Genomic DNA, 23,053 nt, shown 5'->3' on the forward strand with positions numbered 1-23,053 from the left:
TCTGTCAGTTTGGCCAACGACAGCCACAGGGACCTCTGGGTAGCCACGGCCGTTCCCATGACCCTTCCCAGGGCCTGGGAGGTGCACCGGGTGAGCCGGAGGGAGAGGTCCGTCGCCCGACGGAGCTCCACCACCGACTGGTGGTCATCCCCCAGCGATGAGGCCAGCTCCGTCAGGAGCTTGGCCTGATAACGCTGCAAGAGCGCCGCCGTGTTGGTGGTGCAGGCAGCCTGCCCTGCCGCCAGGTAGGCTTTCTCAGCCAGAGCCGCCTGGTGCCTGGCCACTCGCGTGGGCAGGAGGGGCTTCTGGCCGAGGCGCATCGTGGGGGAGGCGGGCGAGAGGTAGCCCGCCACTGCATCCTCGACCGGAGGGAAAGAGAGGTAGCCACTCTCTTTAGCCTGGTCGAGGTGCATGTAGGAGGCGAACCCCGGCACTGGGGCACGGCCCGAGTAGGGGGTTGCCCACGTGGTCTTCAGCTCCCCGTGGACTTCCGCAAAGAAGGCGAGGGCGCTGGGAGCTGGCACGGTGGGGCCAGCGTAGAACTCCCCATCCAGCAGCGAGGCCTGCACGCTTGGAGGGGGAGGTAGAGGGAGCCCGAGGCAGCTGGCTGCTCTCAGCGCAACCTCGTGGAGCTGCTGGCCCAGTGTCCATGATGTGGCCGGGGGAGAGGTTGCCCGCGGCCGAACATCCAGACTGAGCTGCATGTCCTCCTCGTCCGAGTCATGCTCGTCCGAGTAGTCAAGCAGACTCTCGTCGTCCAGGCCAAAGTCCAGCTCCGGCATGCGCTGGTCTCCGCCTGGAGGTAGCTAAACCGCTTCGTGGCCCGCGGCCAGCAGGCTGGCAGGCGACGGCGACGGGGAGAGGCTAGCATGTGTAGCTGCGGCTGGAAAGCGGCTGCTAGCACTAATGCTGCCCAAGGCTGAACTCGGTCCTTCGGGGGTGATAACCCCGGATGGAGCCGGTGCTGCCCTCTCAGCGTCCACGTGCTCCCATAGCGCGAGGCGCTTTGTAGCCTTAGCTAGCGTGAAGCTAGCACAGATGCCACAGGCAGGGTCGATGCCTGAGAGCGCCGCCTCAGGCAGGCCACGCAACGGCGGTGGCGGTCGCTCTTGACCCTTGCGTGCCCGCAGTCGGGGTATTGCCTGGACATCGTTTCTGAAATTAAAAGAAAGCATTAATTTCACAAGCACACTATCAACAACTGACACGTTGGTTAGCAAAAAGCTAGCAGGCTAGTCAGAAACTTAGCCGGCTAGTTAGCTAGGATAGCGACTCTACTTTCCTAAATCAATTGAGTCAATGAATCTTGTAGCGCCCTGAGCTAGTGAGGGTAAAAGAACCCGAATAACTCACCAACTCGTAGAGAACAAAGCACAAAAGATTCTTTGAAATGAATGAGCGTAGGAGAATGAATATACTCAGACCGGGTACTTCGCTTGCGAAGTTTTCAAAGAGGATATTTCCGTGTCGCGCTCCTGGATTTATAGGCTCCTGAGGAGGGAGCGCGGACGAATCGCAGCCTTTCAGGCGTGAATGGATAAATGCTTCGATTTGGGCCCATGACTGACGTCATGTACCATTCTGTTATATCGCAGTCAACTGCGATAAGGAACCTCTGTGTACCTCCATGCTTCAGTGATCACTTCAGTCTTAATATGAGCCTGCATACATAGCCCTCCCCCACAACACACACACACATTACACTACACCATTTAGTTATTTGTTATATGTAAATATTTTATTATTAGATATTTTACACATGTACTGTGACTCTTTGCATAATACAACAAACACAACTATGAAATGAAACTGTCATGTACACCCATTCAGAATGCATTTGCAGGGAAGGACAGCCATCATTGCCTGTAGCACAGTTTAAGCAAGATTAAGTTGTATTCATAAAGCTTTTAAGACAAATGTTTGAGAAATGGGTGTTTCCTAAATTATAACTATATCAATTAAGTGAGTGTATAAAATAAATTAAAAGAAAAGAAAAGAAACAGCTGTAGTCTAAAAAAAACGATATTGGGATTGATCCCAAATGTTGGATATGTAATGTGGGTGTTGGTCTCGCCATCGATCTTATACCACCTATCAGTGGGAAAAGGGACTCTAGAGAAAGAACTCTGGAAGTGGCTGGACATTAGCTTCCCAACACACCTCCACCTGGCACCTGGGTCTGTCACACATACACTGGCAGCCAGTGTTGTGCACGTTCACACCTCTCATGAACTAGTTCAAAGTTCAGTTCATACAAGTAAACATGAATCGTTCACGTTCATAGTTCACCATTTAAATTCTGAACTAGTTCATAGTTCAGTTCATTTTCATTTTTTTTTTAAATTATTGCTAATTTTTCAGGAGGACATAATTTGCACAGAAAGGTGAGATTTTTACTGTCGGAAACTTTATCAGACAGTGTGTAAAAATCCCGCACATAATAATAAGGTGGATTGGATGTAGGCCTACTCGCTGAGTCTGCGTCTCTGTTTTCGCTTTCACTTGCCATTTTTATATTGACACCGAGAGCTGTTGCCTTGGAATACGTTGATGTTTGGTATACATGTGTGTGCGATGATTCATGGGTAATGTAGGGCGAAGTCGAGTTAGTTGGTTTAGGTATCGCAGAAATTATACGGGTACTGTTATAGAGGGGGTTCGGGAAATGTGTAATCACTGAGGGTCATCCGATTAGAATGGAAAAGAATGGAGACTTGGATATTCAGTTTGATTCTTCACTCTTTGTATTGCATTAACAACAATGAATGGGATAAATTGTAGGTGGGTGTATGTTTGTATGTGTGTGTGTGTGAGTGAAAGTAAAGTACAAACAGTAAATATACATTAATACACAGCCCTGTAGTAGCCTACCATTTAAATAATGAATTATACAGGGAACTAAAGGTAATAATTTAACCTCTTCAGCAATGCCATGCTACTGGCTTAATCTCAGATCAACAAGGGCATGTACACTAAATGAAAGACCGCTCAAAAGTTAGCATAGGTAAACCCTGTAACACTCGTATTTGTACATTAGCAGCTTATGCTAAGCGAGTTCACGAACAGTGCATCATGCTAGATTAATTAAGTGACAGTGCTCGTAACAATTATGAGAAAGCTAAACTATAACAAACACATAATGACCCCCCCCCCCCACAGAACAGAGGTAACTGTCACTCATTTACATGAGGTTTCACTTCCCACATCATTAAAAGCTGCTCTCTCTATTCACACTTGATCATCACAACAACCTTTAAGCACGTACCTACGTGACAAGTTGACATTTTTATAGCAATTTGACACTCGTACAACATGATTCACATATTTCAAATATTTTCTGTTGTGATCCTGTGCATCTCAGGTAAGTTTCACAGCAAGTCTCTTTACTCTGTTTTGCTGTGGTCAGGTTATAACGTGCTCTGCATTGGTGTGTGTGCTACTTCACAGTTCTGTTTGGCTCGGTCAGGCTTCCATCTGTGATTCCTGCATTCTGTTATGTTGTTAGATTCTCTGGGGATCATCACAGTAGATCAGTCTCCTGCTGTCATCAATGCCCAACCCCAGGACACTGTGAAGATTCTTTGTCGAGCCTCGGAGGACATTGGAAATGACATGTCTCTTCACCAGTTCAAACCTGGGCAAGCTCCAAAAGGTCTAATATACCAGTGCAATGGAAGGTTTTCAGGCACCCCAGAGCGTTTCAGTGGCTCTCTGAGTGGGGCTCTGACCACCTTCACCATCAGTGGAGTTCAGATAGAGGATGAGGCTGTTTATTACTGCCAGCAGAGTGAAGAGTTCCCGCTCACACAGTGAAATATCACCGTACAAAAACCTCCTGCTCGTCTCTCTGCTTCACTGATGATTTTGCATTCTGATAGTTTGCAGTTTCTCGATCAACATTTCTTGAGCCCCATAGAAATATTCAAGAGAATTTAGACCTGCACTAAAAGCTGTTTCACCATGTTTAGCTCTGACAGTAGGTATTACCAACAGATTTTTCGCTAGTGATCTGAGAGGTCTAGCAGGTGTGTATAACTGAAACATATATGATAGGTAAGTTGGGCCTGTCCCCTTCAGTGATCTTTAAACAAGCTGCAGGGCTTTAAGGTCAATTCTGTGACTTAGTGGAGGGTAGTGAGAAGACTTGAGTATTAGAATTAGTATTAAGGGTTAGTATTAGTGGATGGTTCTTTTCTTTTCCGTAAGATCTCTAGCTGTTACATTTTATACTGACTGAGGCTGTTTGAAGCTGTTACAATACATTGTTAGATATTAAACCATTGTTTTCCAACCTGTTTGCATTTACATTTACATTTAGTCATTTAGCAGACGCTTTTATCCAAAGCGACTTACAATGTATACACATTTTACATTGTTTGGCTTCTGACATCTAACAAAAAGCAGTGTGTAGTTGGGGTAACATTTCAGATGTCTATGAGGGAAAATACTGATTTTCCCCTCTAAACTTCTCACATGATTTCATTTCAATAAATGTTCAAATTAGCTAACATCTCACCAAAAATCAAAGATTAGAGAAAAAGTCCAAAAATTGAAAATAGATTTTTTTGTGTCAGAATTAAGTTTTTTCTTTTTTCCTCTCCCATTCATCATCTCACAACCCCTTTGATTTATCTGGTGTCCCTGAATATAAAACTGCACATAAAGTAGCTCAAACTAGCTCCATCTCCATCAGCTACAACAGTAACATGCGGTTTATACACTCATTCTACAGTATTTATAATCTAATGATGTCATTTATAAGATATATATATATATATATATATATATATATATATAATATGTCAGTCAGACAGACTTTGACTTCAATACATTAACTACATTTTGCTAGGGGTTTTTCATGCAGCTGTATTGGTAGTAAAGGATTTGAATACTTCCTCCACTACTGACTGGAACCTAATTACAGTCTATTGTGCTGTCCCTGTTATGTCCTTTCATCAACTGACATATAATATTAAGACACTTTTTCACTATTTCTCAGAAATATTACAAATTATTTTTATTTGCCCAACCCCATTGCACACAACTCTAAACCACTGTGATTTACTTCTGTTTTATTGACAAGGTAACAGAAACAAAAAACAAGAAAAAAATGAAAAGCCCCAAAATGAAATACATTTAAAACCCCTGTTACATGAGATGAAAGATTGTGATTACATATGGAAAATATATTTTCTACATGGAATATGTCTAAACAGCACATAAGTGTTTGAAGCAGTTACACAAATGCCGGTGTAGACTCTACTGTGTAGACCATCATCATGAAGTCCTGTTTAGATGTTGTTCACACAAGAGCCAAATGAAGCGAGTGCAACAACATGCAAAGGGCCTATTAGTCACACCTTTCCAGATTTGGTGTGATGCTGAAATCTACTGCGTCTCTTTTCTAAATCAGCTCTTTAAACTCCGTACAGGCTGTGTCTATAGGTCTCTTCAAAGACACCGAGTCGTTTCAGTGGTGCGTGGACTGGTGCTAGAGGATGAGGCTGAGTATCACTGTGCACACAGTGAAGAGTTCCCGCTCACACAGTGAAATATCGCCGTACAAAAACCTCCTGCTCCTCTCTGCTTCACTGACCATGACAGTTTACCCATGAGTGAAGCACATACAAGATCCTGACAGCTGCAAGAAAACAACTCTATATGATCTAAAACATTTTACAGTTGTACTTCACAATATATTGACTGATTATTATTGTTGAATTAATTACTTAAAATTGTACCCATACCCATAGAACCCATTACTATCACATGTATAGCACAACACATGTATTACTAGAATATTTGACCTTGTATCATACTGAACATATGTATAATTTTTTCCGTTTAATTGGTGAATATGCTCCAATATTTACTCATTTTTAAGAGTAACTCCAATTCTCATTCAGGGAGATAGAAACAGTGTTGATTTACTCTGATTGTCTTCCACAGGTTCTCTGGTGATCCTCACAGTAGACCAGTCTCAGGGTTAAGGGTAAACACTGATAACTGTCTGCATCAGTGGAGATGGAGACGGTGCAGGGTTAAGGGTTAACCCTAACCCTGAGGACACTGTAAAGATTCTCTGCAAAGCCTCTCAAGTGATTCATGATGATATGGAGCTGTACCAGTTAAAGCCTGGGCAACCACCCAAACTCATGATCTATAGTGGTTCACTGGGTCACCTGTCGTTTTAGTGGTACTTGGACTGGTGCTGACCACACCTTGACCATCAGTGGAGTTCAGCTGGAGGATGAGGCTGACTATCACTGTGGACAAAGCGATCAGCTCCCGTTCACACAGTGTAACATCACCGTACAAGAACCTCCCCTACCCTCTACGATTCACTGACCATCTCGATTTGTTTATGCGTCAAACTGTGTTTCCCTCAAAAGACTATGCCCAGAATTACAGCTAAAAGTCAGTCCACAATCACTATCCAAACACATTCAGAAGCCATTCAAGCCAGTTACTATTCAAAGTGAAATACCACCGTACAAAAACTCCACAACTCTTCACTGATCTTTTAAGTGGCGCATTCATAGTAGAATGGCCAATACTCTGTATTGAGCTATTGAAAATGGAATCAATGAATGTAATGCAATTAACTGACAAATAACACTAAAATTAGTAGAAGCACAAATTCAGTTGAAAATTAATAAATCTCAAATTTCCAGTAGAAGTAGAGAGAAGCATGGTGTTCTGAGTTGCTTTGGGATAGTCATTTTCACTACAAATTTGGGATAGACATCTTCATTTTCACTACATATTTAGGATAGACATCTTCATTTCATATTTGGGATAGTCATCTTCATTTCATATTTGGGATAGTCATCTTCATTTCATATTTGGCATACACCTGTGTGAGTCAATAATGTCTAAAACTAGTGTCTGACAATATCCATTGTCTTTAAAAAAAGCAAGTTTCTCTTTTCCAAGTTACTCTTTCACATTCACATTCACATTCTCATTTACCAGGTTTGCATCCACATTACATATTCATTTGACAGACACTGCTGTCCAAGGTAATGCACAAGGTAAGACAATACACAAATACATCACATCACAATTGGTTGTATGTATTCTAACTCACATTTCAGTAGATATTATGTCATGTACATTTGTACCTTATGATCAATTGGTCTTACTTACTGAACAGATATTAATTCATGTAAAACAGCATATTGAGTATCCCTAGCATATGGAGCTAAATAAGACATACGATGCCTCCCAGGAGTGAAGAGGAGCAAACTGAGCTAAATACTGAAGCACCCGGAAGTCGCAATACAGTACAGTCCTCTACACAGCTAAATGTCTAACGCGGGTGAAGTTTTGTCAGATCACTGGGTGAAGAGACAGATTTTTTTATACCCCAGCTGACTTCCAGCAGACCTGTGACAGTTATTTGCATGCTATTTCTCCACCTGCCTTTAAAGCAGCCTCACACCAAACCACCGAGAGACTCGTCAGGACTACAGCAAACAAAATGGGCTCAGCTGTTCAGATGATAGCTCTTTTAACTCTCTGGGCAACAGGTATGTCAGAATTGTATTATGTTCTGTGTGTTTCATTTGCTGTAAAGTTTACATTAGTCATTTTGAGGTTCACTGATCTTGCGTTCTCTTTTACACTACACATATCAGGTACTCTGGGGATCGTCACAGTGGATCAGTCTCCTCTAGCTGTATCTGCCCAGCCAGAGGGAAATGTGAAGATTCTTTGTCGAGTCTCACAGTATATTGGCAATTGCATTCATCTTTACCAGTTAAAGCCAGGACAACCACCTAAACTACTAATTTACTACAGTAACAACCTTTTCTCTGGCACCCCGAGTCGTTTCAGTGGGTCATACTCTGGTGCTGACCACACCTTCACCATCAGTGGAGTCCAGCTGGAGGATGAGGCAGAGTATCACTGTGGACACACTTACTCAGCACCGTTCACACAGTGGAATGTCGCCGTACAAAAACCTCCCCTCCACTTCACACTTCACTGACCTCCTCAGGTTACTCATGCATGAGCCTCTATGAGCTTACAAACAATGGCAAACTGACACTCACTTACAGAGCAGTTCATTTAGCCCCTTGAAGTCCATCAAAAGGCACAGTAACAGCCATCACAGGCAATGTGCAGCAGCCAGGCACTCAGACATTTCTGCCCTGGAATTTGTTACGGAGGATCATGGTCGAAAGGATCAAACAATTTTCAGTGCTTTCAGTGAGGAATGTTGAATATAAGGATGCAGGACTGTACTTCTGTGGAAAGCACTACTCTTCACAGGACCACACTGATTTGGAGACGTACTAAATGTTCCTCCTCGTTTGTAGACCCCCAACTGAATGGGCCTGTCACTTTATTTCAACTGGATGTATAGTTTTCTTTTATGAAGAGAGATTATATTATGCTGCCATCTGTGAGTGGACTACACCTTTGGCCGTGGAGTCAAACTCTTTACTTCGGTGGAGGAGAAGACTGGGTTAAGATGCAGGTAGGCAAAAACTGCCATAAATCACACAAAAACTACATCACACACCAACACCACAGAAAATGTAAATAAATGTGCTGAATATGCATTTAAAGACTTTCAAGATAATAATTTGAAGGTTTCTTTTGTTAATGTACTTGTTAATCTACTGTTTCTCAGGTTACAGTTTACATAAATACTGTACACATAATTTCTTTAGAATACCTTCACTAGATTCTCCAAGAACACATGAAGTGATGTCATAAAAACTTGATCATTTTTACAAGCGAGTGTTTATAACAGCATGTGTGTTTCAGCGTAGATATCTTAAGTGGCGTAAATGCTGTGAGTGAGTGAACACAGCGAGGAGGTTTTTGTACGACGGTTCCCACTACTTCTGTCACTGTGGTACATGTTCGGCCAAGGAACCAAACTGACAGTGAAAAGTAAGTGCTTCACTTCTCTCTGTGGTCTACCATTTGATTCTAATAAGATAAGCATAATATTGAACAATATAAGAACCTGAAATGCATCATAGAATATTTTTTTTTTGATTTTTTTTTTTTTTTTGATTTTTTAGTTCATTTTTTAGTAATTGAAAAGACTTATTGTATTCATTAAATCATGACATTGATGAAAGATACTACTCTAACTGTTTACTGGAAGATCTTCTGCATAGTTTATCAATTAAAATCAGGTTAAAATGTGACTGAATTGTAATCCTAATGAAAATTGGTCCAATTGGTTGAAAACAGTACAAGTTAAAACACGCTGCTGTTAGACTTTCAGATGTGGAAGTATGTTTTTATTAATTCCAATCACATACATGTGTACTTGTTGGTGATATATTATCTATAATTAGTGCCAGCCACATTAGGTGTACTTGTTGGTGATATATTATCTGTTATTTGTGCCAGTCACATAATGTGTACTTGTTGGTGATCTATAAAATATTTGAAATGATTGTGATATAAGAACATACAGATCTTGCAAATTAGCGTTAGACATGTAATTGTCTGTAGCCATGCATGTAGTAAAGTGGCTGAGAGGGAAGACTTCTTCATCATGCCATGGATGTAGCTACATGATGAAGATACGGACAGGCTGCACTTTTGCACCGCACAGTAGACTCTCCCTCTCTCTGATAGATCACTAATATTTCAGAGATGAACAAAACTTAAAACATTTTAAAATATCAAAAGATAGTTTCTAAATGTTTGGTATCTTATCTTGGTACCTGGGTTATACAGTAAATCTCTAATGATAACAGCATGGGCTATAGGAATACATGTTACTAACAATTGCTGTTTTTGTGTCTAATTGCTTGTAGGCAACATCTTCTCTCCTGAAGTCAAGATCCTTCGTCCAACCAAGACGGAGGCTTCTCCCAGTGTCCCAACATCACTGGTTTGTGTGGTCAGCAAATATTACCCTGACCACGTGACTGTGAGCTGGCTGGTGGACGGACAGGTGGCCAAAGGGGACAAACAGGACAGCCAGTCGGTGCGTGCGTCTGACAAGACCTACAGCATGAGCAGCACCCTGTGGCTCCCGCAGGCTGACTGGGAGGCTGCCAAGAGCTTCACCTGTCAGGTCCAACATGAGAGCCTGAAGAGCCCTGCTACCAACACACTCAGCAAGAGCCAGTGTGAGTAGCCAGGAGCCCAGAGCCAGTACCACACACACACACACACACACACACACACACACACACACACACACACACACACACACACACACAAACACACACACAGTCATTGAAACACACACACACACAGTCATTGAAACCTGCAGCTGCCAACGCTTGTTGTATCACTTCTGCTTTCAGTCCACTTTAGCAAATGTATTTACTCTTCCTGTTGCTACAAACTGTCAAAGAGAGAGTACATGTCTGTTGAATTACATGTGAATCATTTCAAACCAAGTGGATTGTAAACTCAATAAAACTTCCTTAGCAACAATGTCTCTGTTGTCTGCCTTACGATTAGCTTCATGTGCACTGTTCTGGCTTTAAATATCCTAAAATAATAAACATATGTTTCAAATCACTTCTTTGTCATTTTGATTATTTTATCATGTCACTAGCTGTCTGACTTCTGTTTCTTTAATCTGTTTTGCACAATTATGTACACTGACCTTATGGACCTTCCTGTACATACAGTACAGGCCGAGTTTATTTAATAATTTAATTAGAGATGAGGATGTGGTGTTCAGTATAAAAATGTATTCATAACTGAATTAAATATTAAAAACATAATGTTTAAGGAGTTCCTGCTTTGCCTTTCCTTACAATCAGATTTTAGTGTCTTTATGTTATCAAGTGAACAGATACATTTAATTCAAATCAAATTTGCGTAATATTGCTGCAATCCTGAATTCCACAGATGAAATGATTCAGAAGGTGCCACTAATTTGACACTTTCATTTGGTCCGTATGCACACTTATACAACATCTACACAACAAGTACAACATAATCCACAAGCAGCAAAGCTCTTTTTCCTGGTAAAATGACAAACTGTGACTGGCCAGACACACACATTACAACACTGCCCCCTTGTGTTCATATGGTAGAGGTTTCAGCTTACTTTATTGATCTAACTCTGGCACGCAGTAACCACAGTCAGCTACATGTATGACATTTGAATACAATATTATCCTAAATATTGAGAAAAACATATGGTCAAATACCAAAACCTCTCTGGATCATTAATCCTTTACTATAAGATATCAATGTTGTGTGTCATATGTCTTTGCATCTTATACTTTACTCGTACACATTTCCTCATAAAACTATGTAAAAAAATGTTTGTAAAAACAAAACAACTATTCCAAATTTCTCACATATAATACATTTATTGATAACAGTGCTGGCAGTCAGCAGTGCTTGAGGCATCTCTGAGGATACAATTCTGTACTCTGAGCAAGACTACTAGTATGGATGCTATTGCCTTGGTGAGCTCTAAGTATGTCCACGGACACTGACAGCAAAAACGTTGTGTTTTCAAACCCTTAAGCTGTTTGTTTCATCTGACTAAAGCAAGAAATTAGCAATAACGCAGTTCAGTAAGGGTTTGTCATGGCAAACATGTACGCAACAGGCACTTGAATTAAGTTGGGAACGTCCCATTTCCCAGTAGCTAACGCCCCGGTCACCATTCCAGCTGTTGTGCCAACAGTCCCCGCCCACGTGGACCAGCCCACAGCGATGGCCGCCGCAGACCCCAGAGACACCCCACCTGCCCCAACTGCCCCGAGCAGGGCCCCCGCCGTCCCGCCAAATCCCAGAAATGCGGAAGAGGCTCGCACCAGACCCAGGGTGGCCACCACAGCCCCCGCTGCCCCCACCACAATCTTCCCGTCCACCTGCCGTCCCAGGGGCCCTCCCACGGTTGCCCCGAGAGCGACCTGACACAGCTTGGCCACGAAGAAGCCAGCGGCGATCGCCTCCAGGGACGAGCGGTGGCTCATGCTGGCGATGGTTTTCTCGCGGTTGACCGGCATCCCCGCTGTCCTCATCCTGGCCGAGGCCCCCGCCACTTCCTGTCCGGCGTGCACGGTCAGCACTGCGATGGCGAAGGTGGCGAACATGCCCATGCAGCCGGCGAACATCCAGAAGCTCAGCGGCGTGGACCTCATCAGTATGAAGGCCATGAGGAGAACCAGCCCCAGCAGAACCACAAAGACGAAGCGGTAGTCCCCGAACCCGAACAGCCCGAACGCGGTTGTCACGGTCGCCGTCACCGTCATCGGGATGCTCGAGAATACAAGGAAGTCCACGTACTTCGTCATCACCTTGCTGATGCGCTTGGAAATGCTCCTCTTCTCCGTCTCCAGCGCCAACCTCTCCCTCTCCTCCCTCTCAGCCTCCTTCCTCTCCTTCCACTGCGCCTCCCAGGCGGATTGGTGCTTAGCGTCTACCTCTCCTCCTTCCTCCTCCAGGACAGTTATCTTCTGCTCCATCTCCACGGTGACCCTCTGTCTCTGCACGTCCTCCATCACCTCCTGCTGCCTCTCCTCCCTCTCGCTCTGATCCAGGAGCCCACAGCAGTCCTGTTTGCCCCTGAACCGTAAAACCACAAGAAGGAGCGGTTTCAGCAGGTTGAACGCTACCAGTCCCCAGAGCAGTCCAGTCGCCCCAGAGCCCCGTGTGAGCGTCTCAATTAAGACCCCAAGCGTCGCTCCACTGGCAGTCGCCCCGACAGCAGCTGCGAGCCCGGAGGTCACCCACACGAGCACCCCGACTCCTGGCGATCCGTTTTCATGTTCGCTCGCCCTGAGCTGCACCAGAGCCACCAGGGCCGCCAGCATCACCCCTGTCATGGCAGACACCATGGCGGTGGTGAGGGCCGTGGCCCCGAGGAGCGTCCCCACACCCAGGGGCCCCACTTGTCTCACAGCGTCCATCATGGCATTCAGGTGCGGGCCCGAGGTCAGCTCCGCCATCACCTGGTTCATGGGGCCCTCGGTGGCCCCCAGCGCACAGCCGGCGATCGCGCCCAGGACGAAACCCATGGCCGCCTCCATCGCTGGGATCCTCGCCTCTGAAGCAGGAGAGAGAGAAAGAGCATGTCGTATATGTAGCATGTGCCACACACTGCATCCACTACCACACATTTACATGCTAGCTTTAGCACATGAGGTAACATGGTTGTGTTTGCTTGGTGAAAAACACCAATGAAGTAAGGTATGACAGTACAAGAAAAGGAAAGGAGAGGATAGGAGCATGATATGTCTGTCACAGGTTTCATATGTCTCATTCACTAACACAAAAGTGTCACTGCATTTTATGTAAATGGCCCCTTCGTACGAGCTATGATAACACACTGATTCTGCAGAAACTCCACTTCTCCATCGACCCTCATGCTTGGGGAAGTCACTGACCTAAGCCCAGAACTGACTTTACTTAGCAACGCCCAAGAGCCTCATGCCTTGGTGCTGTGGAGAGTGTGATAGGCTTTGGGTTGCCCTCTTCCACTTTCCTACTTCCCTGAAATTATAATTATAGATAGACATGCTCACGAACAACAGCATTTACTTAAAGTGGAAGGTGCCCATCATCGAACACAGACACCAACTCGCATTCTACAGTAAAGGCTGAACAGAAGAGTGGTCCACTTGAAGAGGGTCTATCTAAAAATGGATAATGAATCATACGTAAATGTCAGCAAGCTCTCCGTTCCGGGCCAAAGGACAAGGCGAGAAAGGCAGCGAGCTGGCCCTAGACCTGCAGAAGTCCCGCACACAAACACCAGCGAGGCCCAGGACATCCAGGAGAAGACGCTGACTAACACACGACGCATGACGGGGATCTACCTGTTGGTCGCAGTGGGTTTCATGGTGGTGTGTGCTCTGCAGCTGAGCCTGAATATTTTCCTACGCGTACACTATATGAGCTCCACTGAGATAGAGCAGCTACAGGCGGACATCAACAACCTGACCAGCGTGAAATCTGCTGAGATATTCAGCCTTTAGCTGGTCTCAAACAACTTGACCAGCGTTAAATCTGCCGAGATAGAGCAACTAAAGGCTAATTTAAACAACTTGGCCAGCGTGAAGTCTGCTGAGATAGTGCAGCTGAAAGCAGAGGCAAGCAGCTGCCTCAAAGAGAAAGACCAGCTACAGGAGGACCATCAGAAGCTCAAGACGAGGCTTTGTCGGATGGAGGGCACGTGTGATGGATGGGTGGCTTTTAAGAGCAGCACCTACTACGTGTCTACAGAGGAGAAGTCCTGGCGTGAGAGCCGCCAGGACTGTAGAGACAGAGGTGCTGACCTAGTGATCATCAACAGCGAAGAGGAACAGAGGTTCCTTCACAGCCTTCGTGAGATGGCCTGGATTGGTCTGTTTGATAAGGAGGCTGATAAGGTCTTTCATTGGGTGGACGGGACAACTGCCTTCCCTACCTTCTGGGGTATTGATCAGCCTACTTTCAGTCCAGATGAACTCTATGTTATTATCTTAAGGTATTACACCGCTAAGGAGAGCTGGTTTGATAGTCCCTGTGATGGACCAAAACCCTGGATCTGTGAGAAGAATCGTTTCATTTTGTGAGAATAACAAAGATATCTGTGTACTTTTTTTATTTTCTAAAGTAAAGCTAAATGCACACAGGATTACATCTGCAAATGGGCCTTGCCCGGCTTGCCCAGCTTTAAGTTCATGGGGCTGATTGTCTATTGTAACTGTACTATTAAAACTATAATGACACAGAAATAAATTGTGTCAAAAATGTTTCCTTTATTTATCTAACCCTCAGCAAATACAGTATTGTCGTGGTAACCTATTCTAAATGGTTACCGAAAACGCACTTATCCAGTTGGACAGGTTTCAGTGTTCAGGGTAATCATATAGATCAGTTGCGCTTTTCTCTACCTCATCCACTTGATCGCCCTCTGCAGTCAAAGGACTTGGAAAAGACAAAATCAGGATTCAGAATACAACAGCATAACCTAACCATATTTTTTTCAATCAATTCAATCCAATTCAAATCAGCAGCTAATATTATTGTTGTCACACCACTAGCCCTAGTTAATGTTAAGTAGAATACAGAGTGCAACAGCGTCAACAGAAACGTGGATCTGCGGAGCACTAAATGTAAGACTCGTCTTCTTCTCTTACTGTTTGGTGGTGAAGCCATGGCAACGATCCGAATCACCTTGCACCGGTGTGTTCGAGTGTGCGTCTAGCTCTCTCCCTGGCCCTGCGCAACGGAGTTGCTGAAACAGCACCTGAGCTAGTCGCACCGGGATGAGATGAGAGAGGTGCAGGTGTCGCGCACTACTCCACACCGAAAAATGAGGCGCGGGGACACACCCTTCGCTTGAGCTGGAACTTCCGCTATCATTCCACTCGTGTCAGACTTATCAGAGAGAGCACTCGGCGTCACATTCCCTCTTTATCCTTAAGTGTGATCTCTGCATGTATTCTGCTCCTATTACTCAATCAAGGTTTCAGGTTCAAAGTTTACATAAGGAATTACATTTAAAGTTAAAAAAAAAATCCATCTACCTTTTTCATCAGGTCATATTTGTGGTCAATACACAAAGTAAGCCTAGGCTACTTACTTATTCAGGAAGAAGTGAATAATATTTAAGTCTTTTCAGTTGTCACCACACCTTGAAATATACCCATGGAGGAGGCGATAGCTTGAAGTTCAACACTAACAGCACTGGCTCAAAATACATCACCATGACCCCACCCTTAGGGAACATAAGGAGTAAGGTAAACAGATATTCTCATGGTCTCAATGAGGATCTCTAAAAACCTTCAATCAATAAGAAGCTCAAAATGATTCAGCTCATCCATTCCAATTGCTGATATAACCTGTTACCACGTGCACACACCACATTAGAACTGACATTGGACTTGAGTTTTGACATAGCGAGTTGGAGATTTTTATCATAACCGGTCATACCGCACACACAGAGCCAAGGGGGAGACCTGTGGCTGACCCCAGAGCTGGAGCCCGCATCTCTGCACTGACAGACTTGTTTCTCCTGTTGTTCCAGGATGTGACTTGTAAAGAGCATCAGATCAGGAATCAGTCCTCTGTTATGGTACGGTACAACTTCTTCCTGCTGTGGTCAAAGAAACATAGAGTGCATGAAATACGGTAATGTGTAAGGTTTTATAGAATGAAACAAAGTGAAAGAATAAAATGATCGGGAGTGGGGTTTGTGGACATTACATGACCCCATTTGGCTTAGAGCTCCATCCTTTTTGGGGCCAGGGACCCCTTACAGGACAGACCATTTCCCAAGGATCCCCTCATCATCACAAACCCTTATATTCCAGGTGCTTTGCGTCTGTTGTGCCCTGAGTGAAGTGAGTGATTCATGACAGATCGACGTGTCACAATCATATCCGAGTTTTTATTGGCACAGTGTTAATGTGGGTGGGAGTAATGGACAAAATATGCTTGTTTCATTGGTGCAAATAGTCCCTATCTGTAGATGTAGAACCTACCCTGAGCAAAATGTGCAAGAGGGAACCTACTGCATTATCTTCATAACACCAACTCCCCTTCAGTATATCAGCTCCACCATCTTTAGGTGTTGAATGGGTTCAGAAGCCCAGTTCCTGTAATCATTCCTCAGAAACAGCCGCCGCTCCAAGATCCCCTGTAGTTCAGCCAGGGGTTGAAAGCAGGAGTCTTGGTGGTGGTGGTGTTGGAGAAGCTATGTATTGGCCGAGGGAGACTTACACACTCTTTACGGAACCCCTTTTCACTCCTGGGTGGCTGAAAGCAGAGAGTCCGAGCGACTACAACTACTACTACACTAGAAGGAGCTAGAAGCATCACTCACGCACACCCTGAGTGATTTTGGAACCTCCCGATGTCTCTCTCTCTGTGTGTGTGTGTGTGTGTGTGTGTGTGTGTGTGTGTGTGTGTGTGTGTGTGTTTTGTGTGTGTGTGTGTGTGTGTGTGTGTGTGTGTTTTTGTGTGTGTGTGTGTGTGTGTGTGTGTGTGTGTGTGTGTGTGTGTGTGTGTGTTTGTGTGTGTATGTGTATGTCTTCTCATGTTTCACCATAACATGTGCATCAGACATGAACCATTAGACTTCAACCGATTTTTCTACATTTACTTTGATTTGAGGTTACGATGCGGTCTCATTGTTTGCAGTTTTCTCCCAACTGATATGATACACTGATTCAATATGAGGTTCAAGTTCTCAAAACAGTTGACACAGCCATCAAAACCGTCCCTTACGTCTGCAAAAACAGCCCAGCACCACTGCGAGTGGGCCACTGCATTCTTGTGAGATTACATCTTTTGAAAAACCATACACCGATGTCCAAACCACAACTGATTAGACAGCATTCAGCTTTAACCACAAAAGATATATACATTTTCAAAACATATTTATCAGAATGTTTTGCTGTCATTAACAAACAGATAGTGGGGCAGTTGAAACTCCCAGTTAGTGCAGCCTCTCGATGATATGAGATATGAGAGTGTAGAGTGAAAGGTCTCCTACTGTCTCCACCTGGTGGAGGTCAATAGTGACGTTAATGTACAATCAGCCCCACCTTTGGGTGACCCAGTCATGCTGCTTCCTGGAGGCACCCCTCCCACTGGATACAGGGCTAGTCTACAGATGACGCGCAGAAATCAGTGGAGGACACTCACAGACGGAATGGCAGAATAAGAGAGGGAGAGAGAGAGAGAAAGAGAGAGAGAGAGAGAGAGAGAGAGTATGGATCGAGCGTAAGAAACCACTAATATGTTTTACTAGACGTCCAGAGCACTATCCATTGTGCCGTGGAGCCACCAGAAACCACTGATATGTAATGAAGAATATTTCTTTTGTTTGTGTTTACGACAGTTTGGAGCGAAAGAGCAGGCCTTGAGCATGTGTGTGTGTGTGTGTGTGTGTGTGTGTGTGTGTGTGTGTATGTGTGTGCACTCATAGCCATTCAGATTGTTTGGGGTAGCACAGCAGGGCAGCAGAGGAATCTGATTTTCACCAAACAGCTCCCAGCAAACCACAGCATTTGTGTGGAAATGTTTTCCAGACTCTGTCCATGCCTCTACAGCATCAGCAGGGACTATGCAAGGCCCCAGTGTTGTGGAAACAGTGGCAAATGCCTACTGTAACCGTTAGTCATACCAAGCCCCCTCTGTGTCAGAGGCTGATCGGTCAACATCTGTGGAGAATCTGCTTCCAATCCCTCTTTGTCAAAACGGAGAAACAGTCCTTTCCCTGAGTTGGCTTCTCTGACTACCGCACTACATTGCCGTTTTCTGATGTATTGTGAAGGGTTGTAAAAATGATATAGCTGATCGGCCATCCCGGAGGACAAGCCTGGCAGGTATCCACGGCACCACGAAGGGCCGTCCAGAAAGTTTCAAGACCAACTATGGGAATCGTTAGGAGTCCGACAGCGTAGAGGGCTAACACCATTCACTGAAGCAATAAAGTAAATCGCTGATTATCTCATCCAATTAAGCAGTTTTTATTGGGGCCTAATGGCATTACAGTGAGTGGTTTAGATGTCATCTTCTTCTGTGTCCAGGCCTTTAAAATATACATACGACCAGCCAGAGTAACTGGTGTTGCTTTGGTCACTTGCTCTGAAGTCTAGTGTACTTCTTTAGTCTTTGGATTGTCTCTAGACTCTGCTATTATCCAAGAGGCACTTATGTTGGTTGCTATGATACCCTAAAAGTGCCCATTGACCCAGGCTGCTTCTTATTGGCCGGGTTTGCCATTCACGTCCGCGTGATTGGCTGGTTTATGGGCCATTAATTGTCAGCTCATTAGCACAAAGGAAATGGACCATAATCTCGGTTAGCGTAACATAAAACACAGTGTAGCAGCAATCTGAAGTGCTGTCCACTGGAGTAATGAGGCTGTTGAGAGATCTTTGTTGCTAAGTACTTACCTCTGCAATTTGGCAGTGCTTCCCTGGGATAGCAGGTCAGGTTTACGAGACTGGCTCAGGAGCAGTGCAACACGTGGGACAGCGCTGAAAACTATGAGAGAGAGAGAGAGAAAGGGGGGAAAAAAAGCTGTAGGTTGGATTTGGTCTTTTTCATAATAAAACACTAGCCAAATATTTTCCCCGTGAAACTCCTGAGGCCTTTGATCGTGTTAGGAATGGCATCCAATTGCTTTATTTGAAAGATGAAAGAAAGAAACCAGGTTTAATGGAAATGTTTGAGGGGGTCTTTGGGTCAAAATGAAAGGATGTTGAAACAAACACACACACACACACACACACACACACACACACACACACACACACACACACACACACACACACACACACACACACACACACACACACACAGCAGGGTCAGTGAAACCACTTTCCATTCCAAGTTCCATTACAATGTTTCCTCACATTCAACTTAGTCAGAGGAAGGGGACTTTTTCTGAGAAGGGCAAAAATGGCAACACCCCACACACCTTTTTAAGGTCACACACACACACACACACACACACACACATACAGATACAGCTGTTCCTGCAATGACCAACAGATGGCGATGTTACCCCATCAAACATCTGTGTGTCGGCGGAAGCCCTTGCGTTGTTGATCTAACCTACATTCCCTAAGTCACACACAAGCTTCCCACACAGCAGGCAGTCACTGGGAGCGGGGGAAAGCACCGCTCGTCCAGACGGTCGTGTCTACGGTCACTGGAGTGACGTCTCCAGGCCACCCCACAATGTGGTGTCTCATTGTGGAGCCTTCATACGGTTGCCCGCACAAACCAGATCCTGGCTGTTGATGTGTACATACGGGGGTGAGAAAGTTATCGGTCAGCTGTATTTGTGGATGTAGTGGGAAAGCGCGCGTATGTGTGTATGAGTATGAGTGTGTGTGTGTGTGTGTGTGTGTGTGTGTGTGTGTGTGTGTGTGTGTGTGTGTGTGTGTGTGTGTGTGTGTGTGTGTGACGTCGTAAAAGGTCAGCGGTTTCCCTGTTTGCCTGGGGCCTTTAGGAACGTCACCTTTCTCACCAAATTGTTAAGCAGATTCAGACGTTCTCCAAACATGTCTCCACCCTCCTCTTCTCTCAACTTTCTTCTCTCCTTTCCCCCTGTCTATCTTCAGTATTCTCTCTCCTCTCTCCTTTCCTTTCCCTCTCTCTCCAGTTCTCTCTCCTCTTTCCTTCACCTCTCTGAGGTCTTTCTCTCTCCTCTCTCTCTACCCCTCCTCTCCTCATCTCTCCTTTCCTCCTCTCTTCTCCTTTCTTTCTCTCCTCTCCACTACTGCATCAGCAGAAGGCAGGAAACGGTCCGCCCACCTCTCACCTCCATCTGAGCCCAACAGGAAATGAACACCCCAGACAGGCCAGTGTCTCAGACTCCACAAGGAACAAATACCATCTCTCTTTCACTCGCTCTCTCATTTCACTCTCATCTCTCTTTCACTCGCTCTCTCATTTCACTCTATTTCACTCACACTCTTTCTTTTTTTTCTTTCTTTCTTGCCTCTGTTTCCACATACCCCGATGGACCCACTGTCTACACTCACCATTAAAATGCTCTCAATTTGTTTGAAAGACAAAAAGAGAAAAGAGTTCGCCGTGACCCTGCACAAGGCTTGCCAGACAGTTTGTTTTGCAGGGGCAAAGGTCGTATGACTCTTCCAGTGGCAGTGTTTGTCCGCCTGTTGTGCTGTGTCAGAACAGACTGGGGGGAGAGTATGACAGAGGCATCGCTCATCGCCGTGGACGCCCCGGGCTCGTTGGGTTACGACGGCTGCTCAGCACGGCACAGCACCAGCAGTGAAAATGTCAACTGGCCACGTTTTTTACAAAGGGCCTCTTCAGGCAGGAGTATTATGTCTAATCCACGGAACAGCAGTGATGTGCTCAGGGTTGTAAACTTCATGAGATTTGATAGCCTAGCATCAGTGGAACAATAACTACTGACTTAACCACTAATGTGCATGAGTCATCTGCGAGTGAGTCTCGAGCTTGGCTTACCTTTTTTTTTCTCGAGACTGGCTCGCCGTCCACTGTATGTAAAGTCATCAGATTGTTATTCTATCGAATCAGCATCGCAATTGAAATGTGCTCAGGCTTATCTGTATTTTGTCTATCAAGTGTGTTATCTGAGTTGAGTATCTGAGCGCAGGGGGAGAGCGGTGCTTAATGGACGAGCATCTGAGGCATGTCTGAAGAGCTTTGGCACAGGCAAGGGATTTTTATAAAGGACAAAAAATAAAAAATAGCAAAGGACAGTCAAATATCTCCAAACTCTTCAGTGCTTTCCAAGGTATGCTTTTTATCAGTCGCAATGTTTATGGCCATAAGGTCTTCATCTGGTGCTAGTCTCTAGATCTGGGGGGATAAGTGTGTGAAAAGAGAGTTGTTCACTGTCTCACACACACACACACACACACACACACAGACACACACACACACACACACACACACACTTGTGTTGGTGATGAAGGGGGGAGAAAAAAAGAAAGCGAGTCGAAGTGCTCCACTGTGTTTTAACTGAGGAGCTAAGGAGTGTTTTACATACTGGCTCAAGTGTCGAAAAGGAACTGCTGGTCAGCTCCTGCTCCTCATCGCAATAAAAAACGCTTCGTAAACTCCCCCAGTTGGACGTAGCGATAGTTGAAGTGAGTGGGACACAGAATGGATTTCAAAGGTGCGAGAATTCATCAAACGAGTTATTTCCACTATAAATACAAGAATCTCCTGTGGCTGCTTCATGCACACGGAAGATCAAGCTTTTCAAATTAGTGGGTGGGGGTGGTTGGTTGTGTGTGTGTGTGTGTGTGTGTGTGTGTGTGTGTGTGAGCGAGAGAGAGAGGGGGACGGGGTGTGGGCGGTGGGGTCTGCATTCTGGCAGATGAAAAGGTTTCCTGGGGTCAATTTCACATAAAATCTCTTCTCAGAGGCAGAACGGTAAAGCAGCCATGAAAGGTAATATAAAACAGACCAGCGCCACAAACATGGCCTGCCTCAGTCTCTATCAGCACCACAAACAACTGAGACATCACAGACATGAGGCTCAACACACACACACACACACACACACACACACACACACACACACACACACACACACACACTGTCTCTATCAGCACCACAAACAACTGAGACATCACAGACATGACGCTCAACACACACACACACACACACACACACACACACACACACACACACACACACACACACACACACACACACACAGACACAGACACAGACACAGACACAGACACAGACACAGACAGACACAGACACAGACACAGACACAGACACAGACACAGACGCACGCACGCACGCACGCGCGCGCGCACGCACGCACGCACACACACACACACACACACACACACACACACACACACACACACACACACACACACACACACAGAGGGAGTTGCCCACACACACAGAGAGTGAGACACACACACACAGGCTCTCTCTTCTTCATTTGTGTATAATGTACAGGGAGGAGTTTGTGGTCTACTGATGAAAGTTAAAAATGCTTCGTGTTGCCTGTAACAACAATGTAGCTAAGAGAATACACCTCTCAGTATTTCCATGTTGTCTATATGCTGTGTGTGTATTTTAGAAGTACTGTTTGCCTTTGTTTGCACACACTCCAGAGGTAACAAATGAATGCAAAATAATCTGGAAAACACACATCCACCCTTAAAGAAGAGACCTGTAGGTAGGACAATGTAAGAGCACCACTTATGCAGAAGCCGATTCAGAACTGTCTATACCTTAGAAAGGTCACCTGGTGGACCCTGACAACCAACAACACTGATGTGGAGTATAAAGGTGCAATCTGTTTTTGTGCAATCTGCAATCGTTTTTGTTTTGAAAACCAAAACAAAGTAAAAATGAGGAAATGATTAATGATAATGATAATGATAATGAGGACAGTGTTGTGCATTGTCCTGCTGCATTGCATGCGTCAAGGTTGTCACGGAAACGTTCTACTTCATTTGTGTGCCATCTTTGCCCTGAGAAATATACACATAAAACACCTGAATCAAATCATTAAGGTTCTTCTTCTTCTTCTTCTTCTCCTCCTCCTCCTCCTCCTCTTCCTCCTCCTCCCATCAGAGCAGGGCAGGCCTGAGATGGTCCATCTGGTCCTCCCTTCTCCTGG

The 23,053-nt window shown here is 45.0% G+C and overlaps 1 protein-coding gene, 1 long non-coding RNA gene and 2 gene segments (V, D, J or C); all 4 read left to right on the plus strand.

Annotated features, from left to right (window-relative positions):
• Positions 1-3,312: 3,312 nt before the first annotated feature.
• LOC116222516 lies at positions 3,313-3,813 on the plus strand. The segment is given in 2 exon segments: positions 3,313-3,361; positions 3,506-3,813. Coding segments are annotated over 2 exon segments (357 nt in total).
• A 4,529-nt stretch (positions 3,814-8,342) lies between these two features.
• LOC116222379 lies at positions 8,343-8,945 on the plus strand. Its single transcript, XR_004164607.1, has 2 exons — positions 8,343-8,485; positions 8,779-8,945. It is a non-coding gene; the product is annotated as an uncharacterized LOC116222379 (long non-coding RNA).
• A 600-nt stretch (positions 8,946-9,545) lies between these two features.
• Positions 9,546-10,189, plus strand: LOC116222517. The segment is given in 2 exon segments: positions 9,546-9,585; positions 9,792-10,189. Coding segments are annotated over 2 exon segments (366 nt in total).
• A 3,409-nt stretch (positions 10,190-13,598) lies between these two features.
• On the plus strand, positions 13,599-14,513 carry LOC105905493 (CD209 antigen-like protein A). Its single transcript, XM_012833499.2, has 2 exons — positions 13,599-13,904; positions 14,019-14,513. Exons 1-2 carry the CDS (start codon positions 13,599-13,601, stop codon positions 14,511-14,513), a joined length of 801 nt encoding a protein of 266 aa, XP_012688953.2.
• Positions 14,514-23,053: the final 8,540 nt, after the last annotated feature.

This window comes from Clupea harengus, chromosome 11, assembly GCF_900700415.2.
Source record: "Clupea harengus chromosome 11, Ch_v2.0.2, whole genome shotgun sequence".
NCBI lineage: Eukaryota > Metazoa > Chordata > Actinopteri > Clupeiformes > Clupeidae > Clupea > Clupea harengus.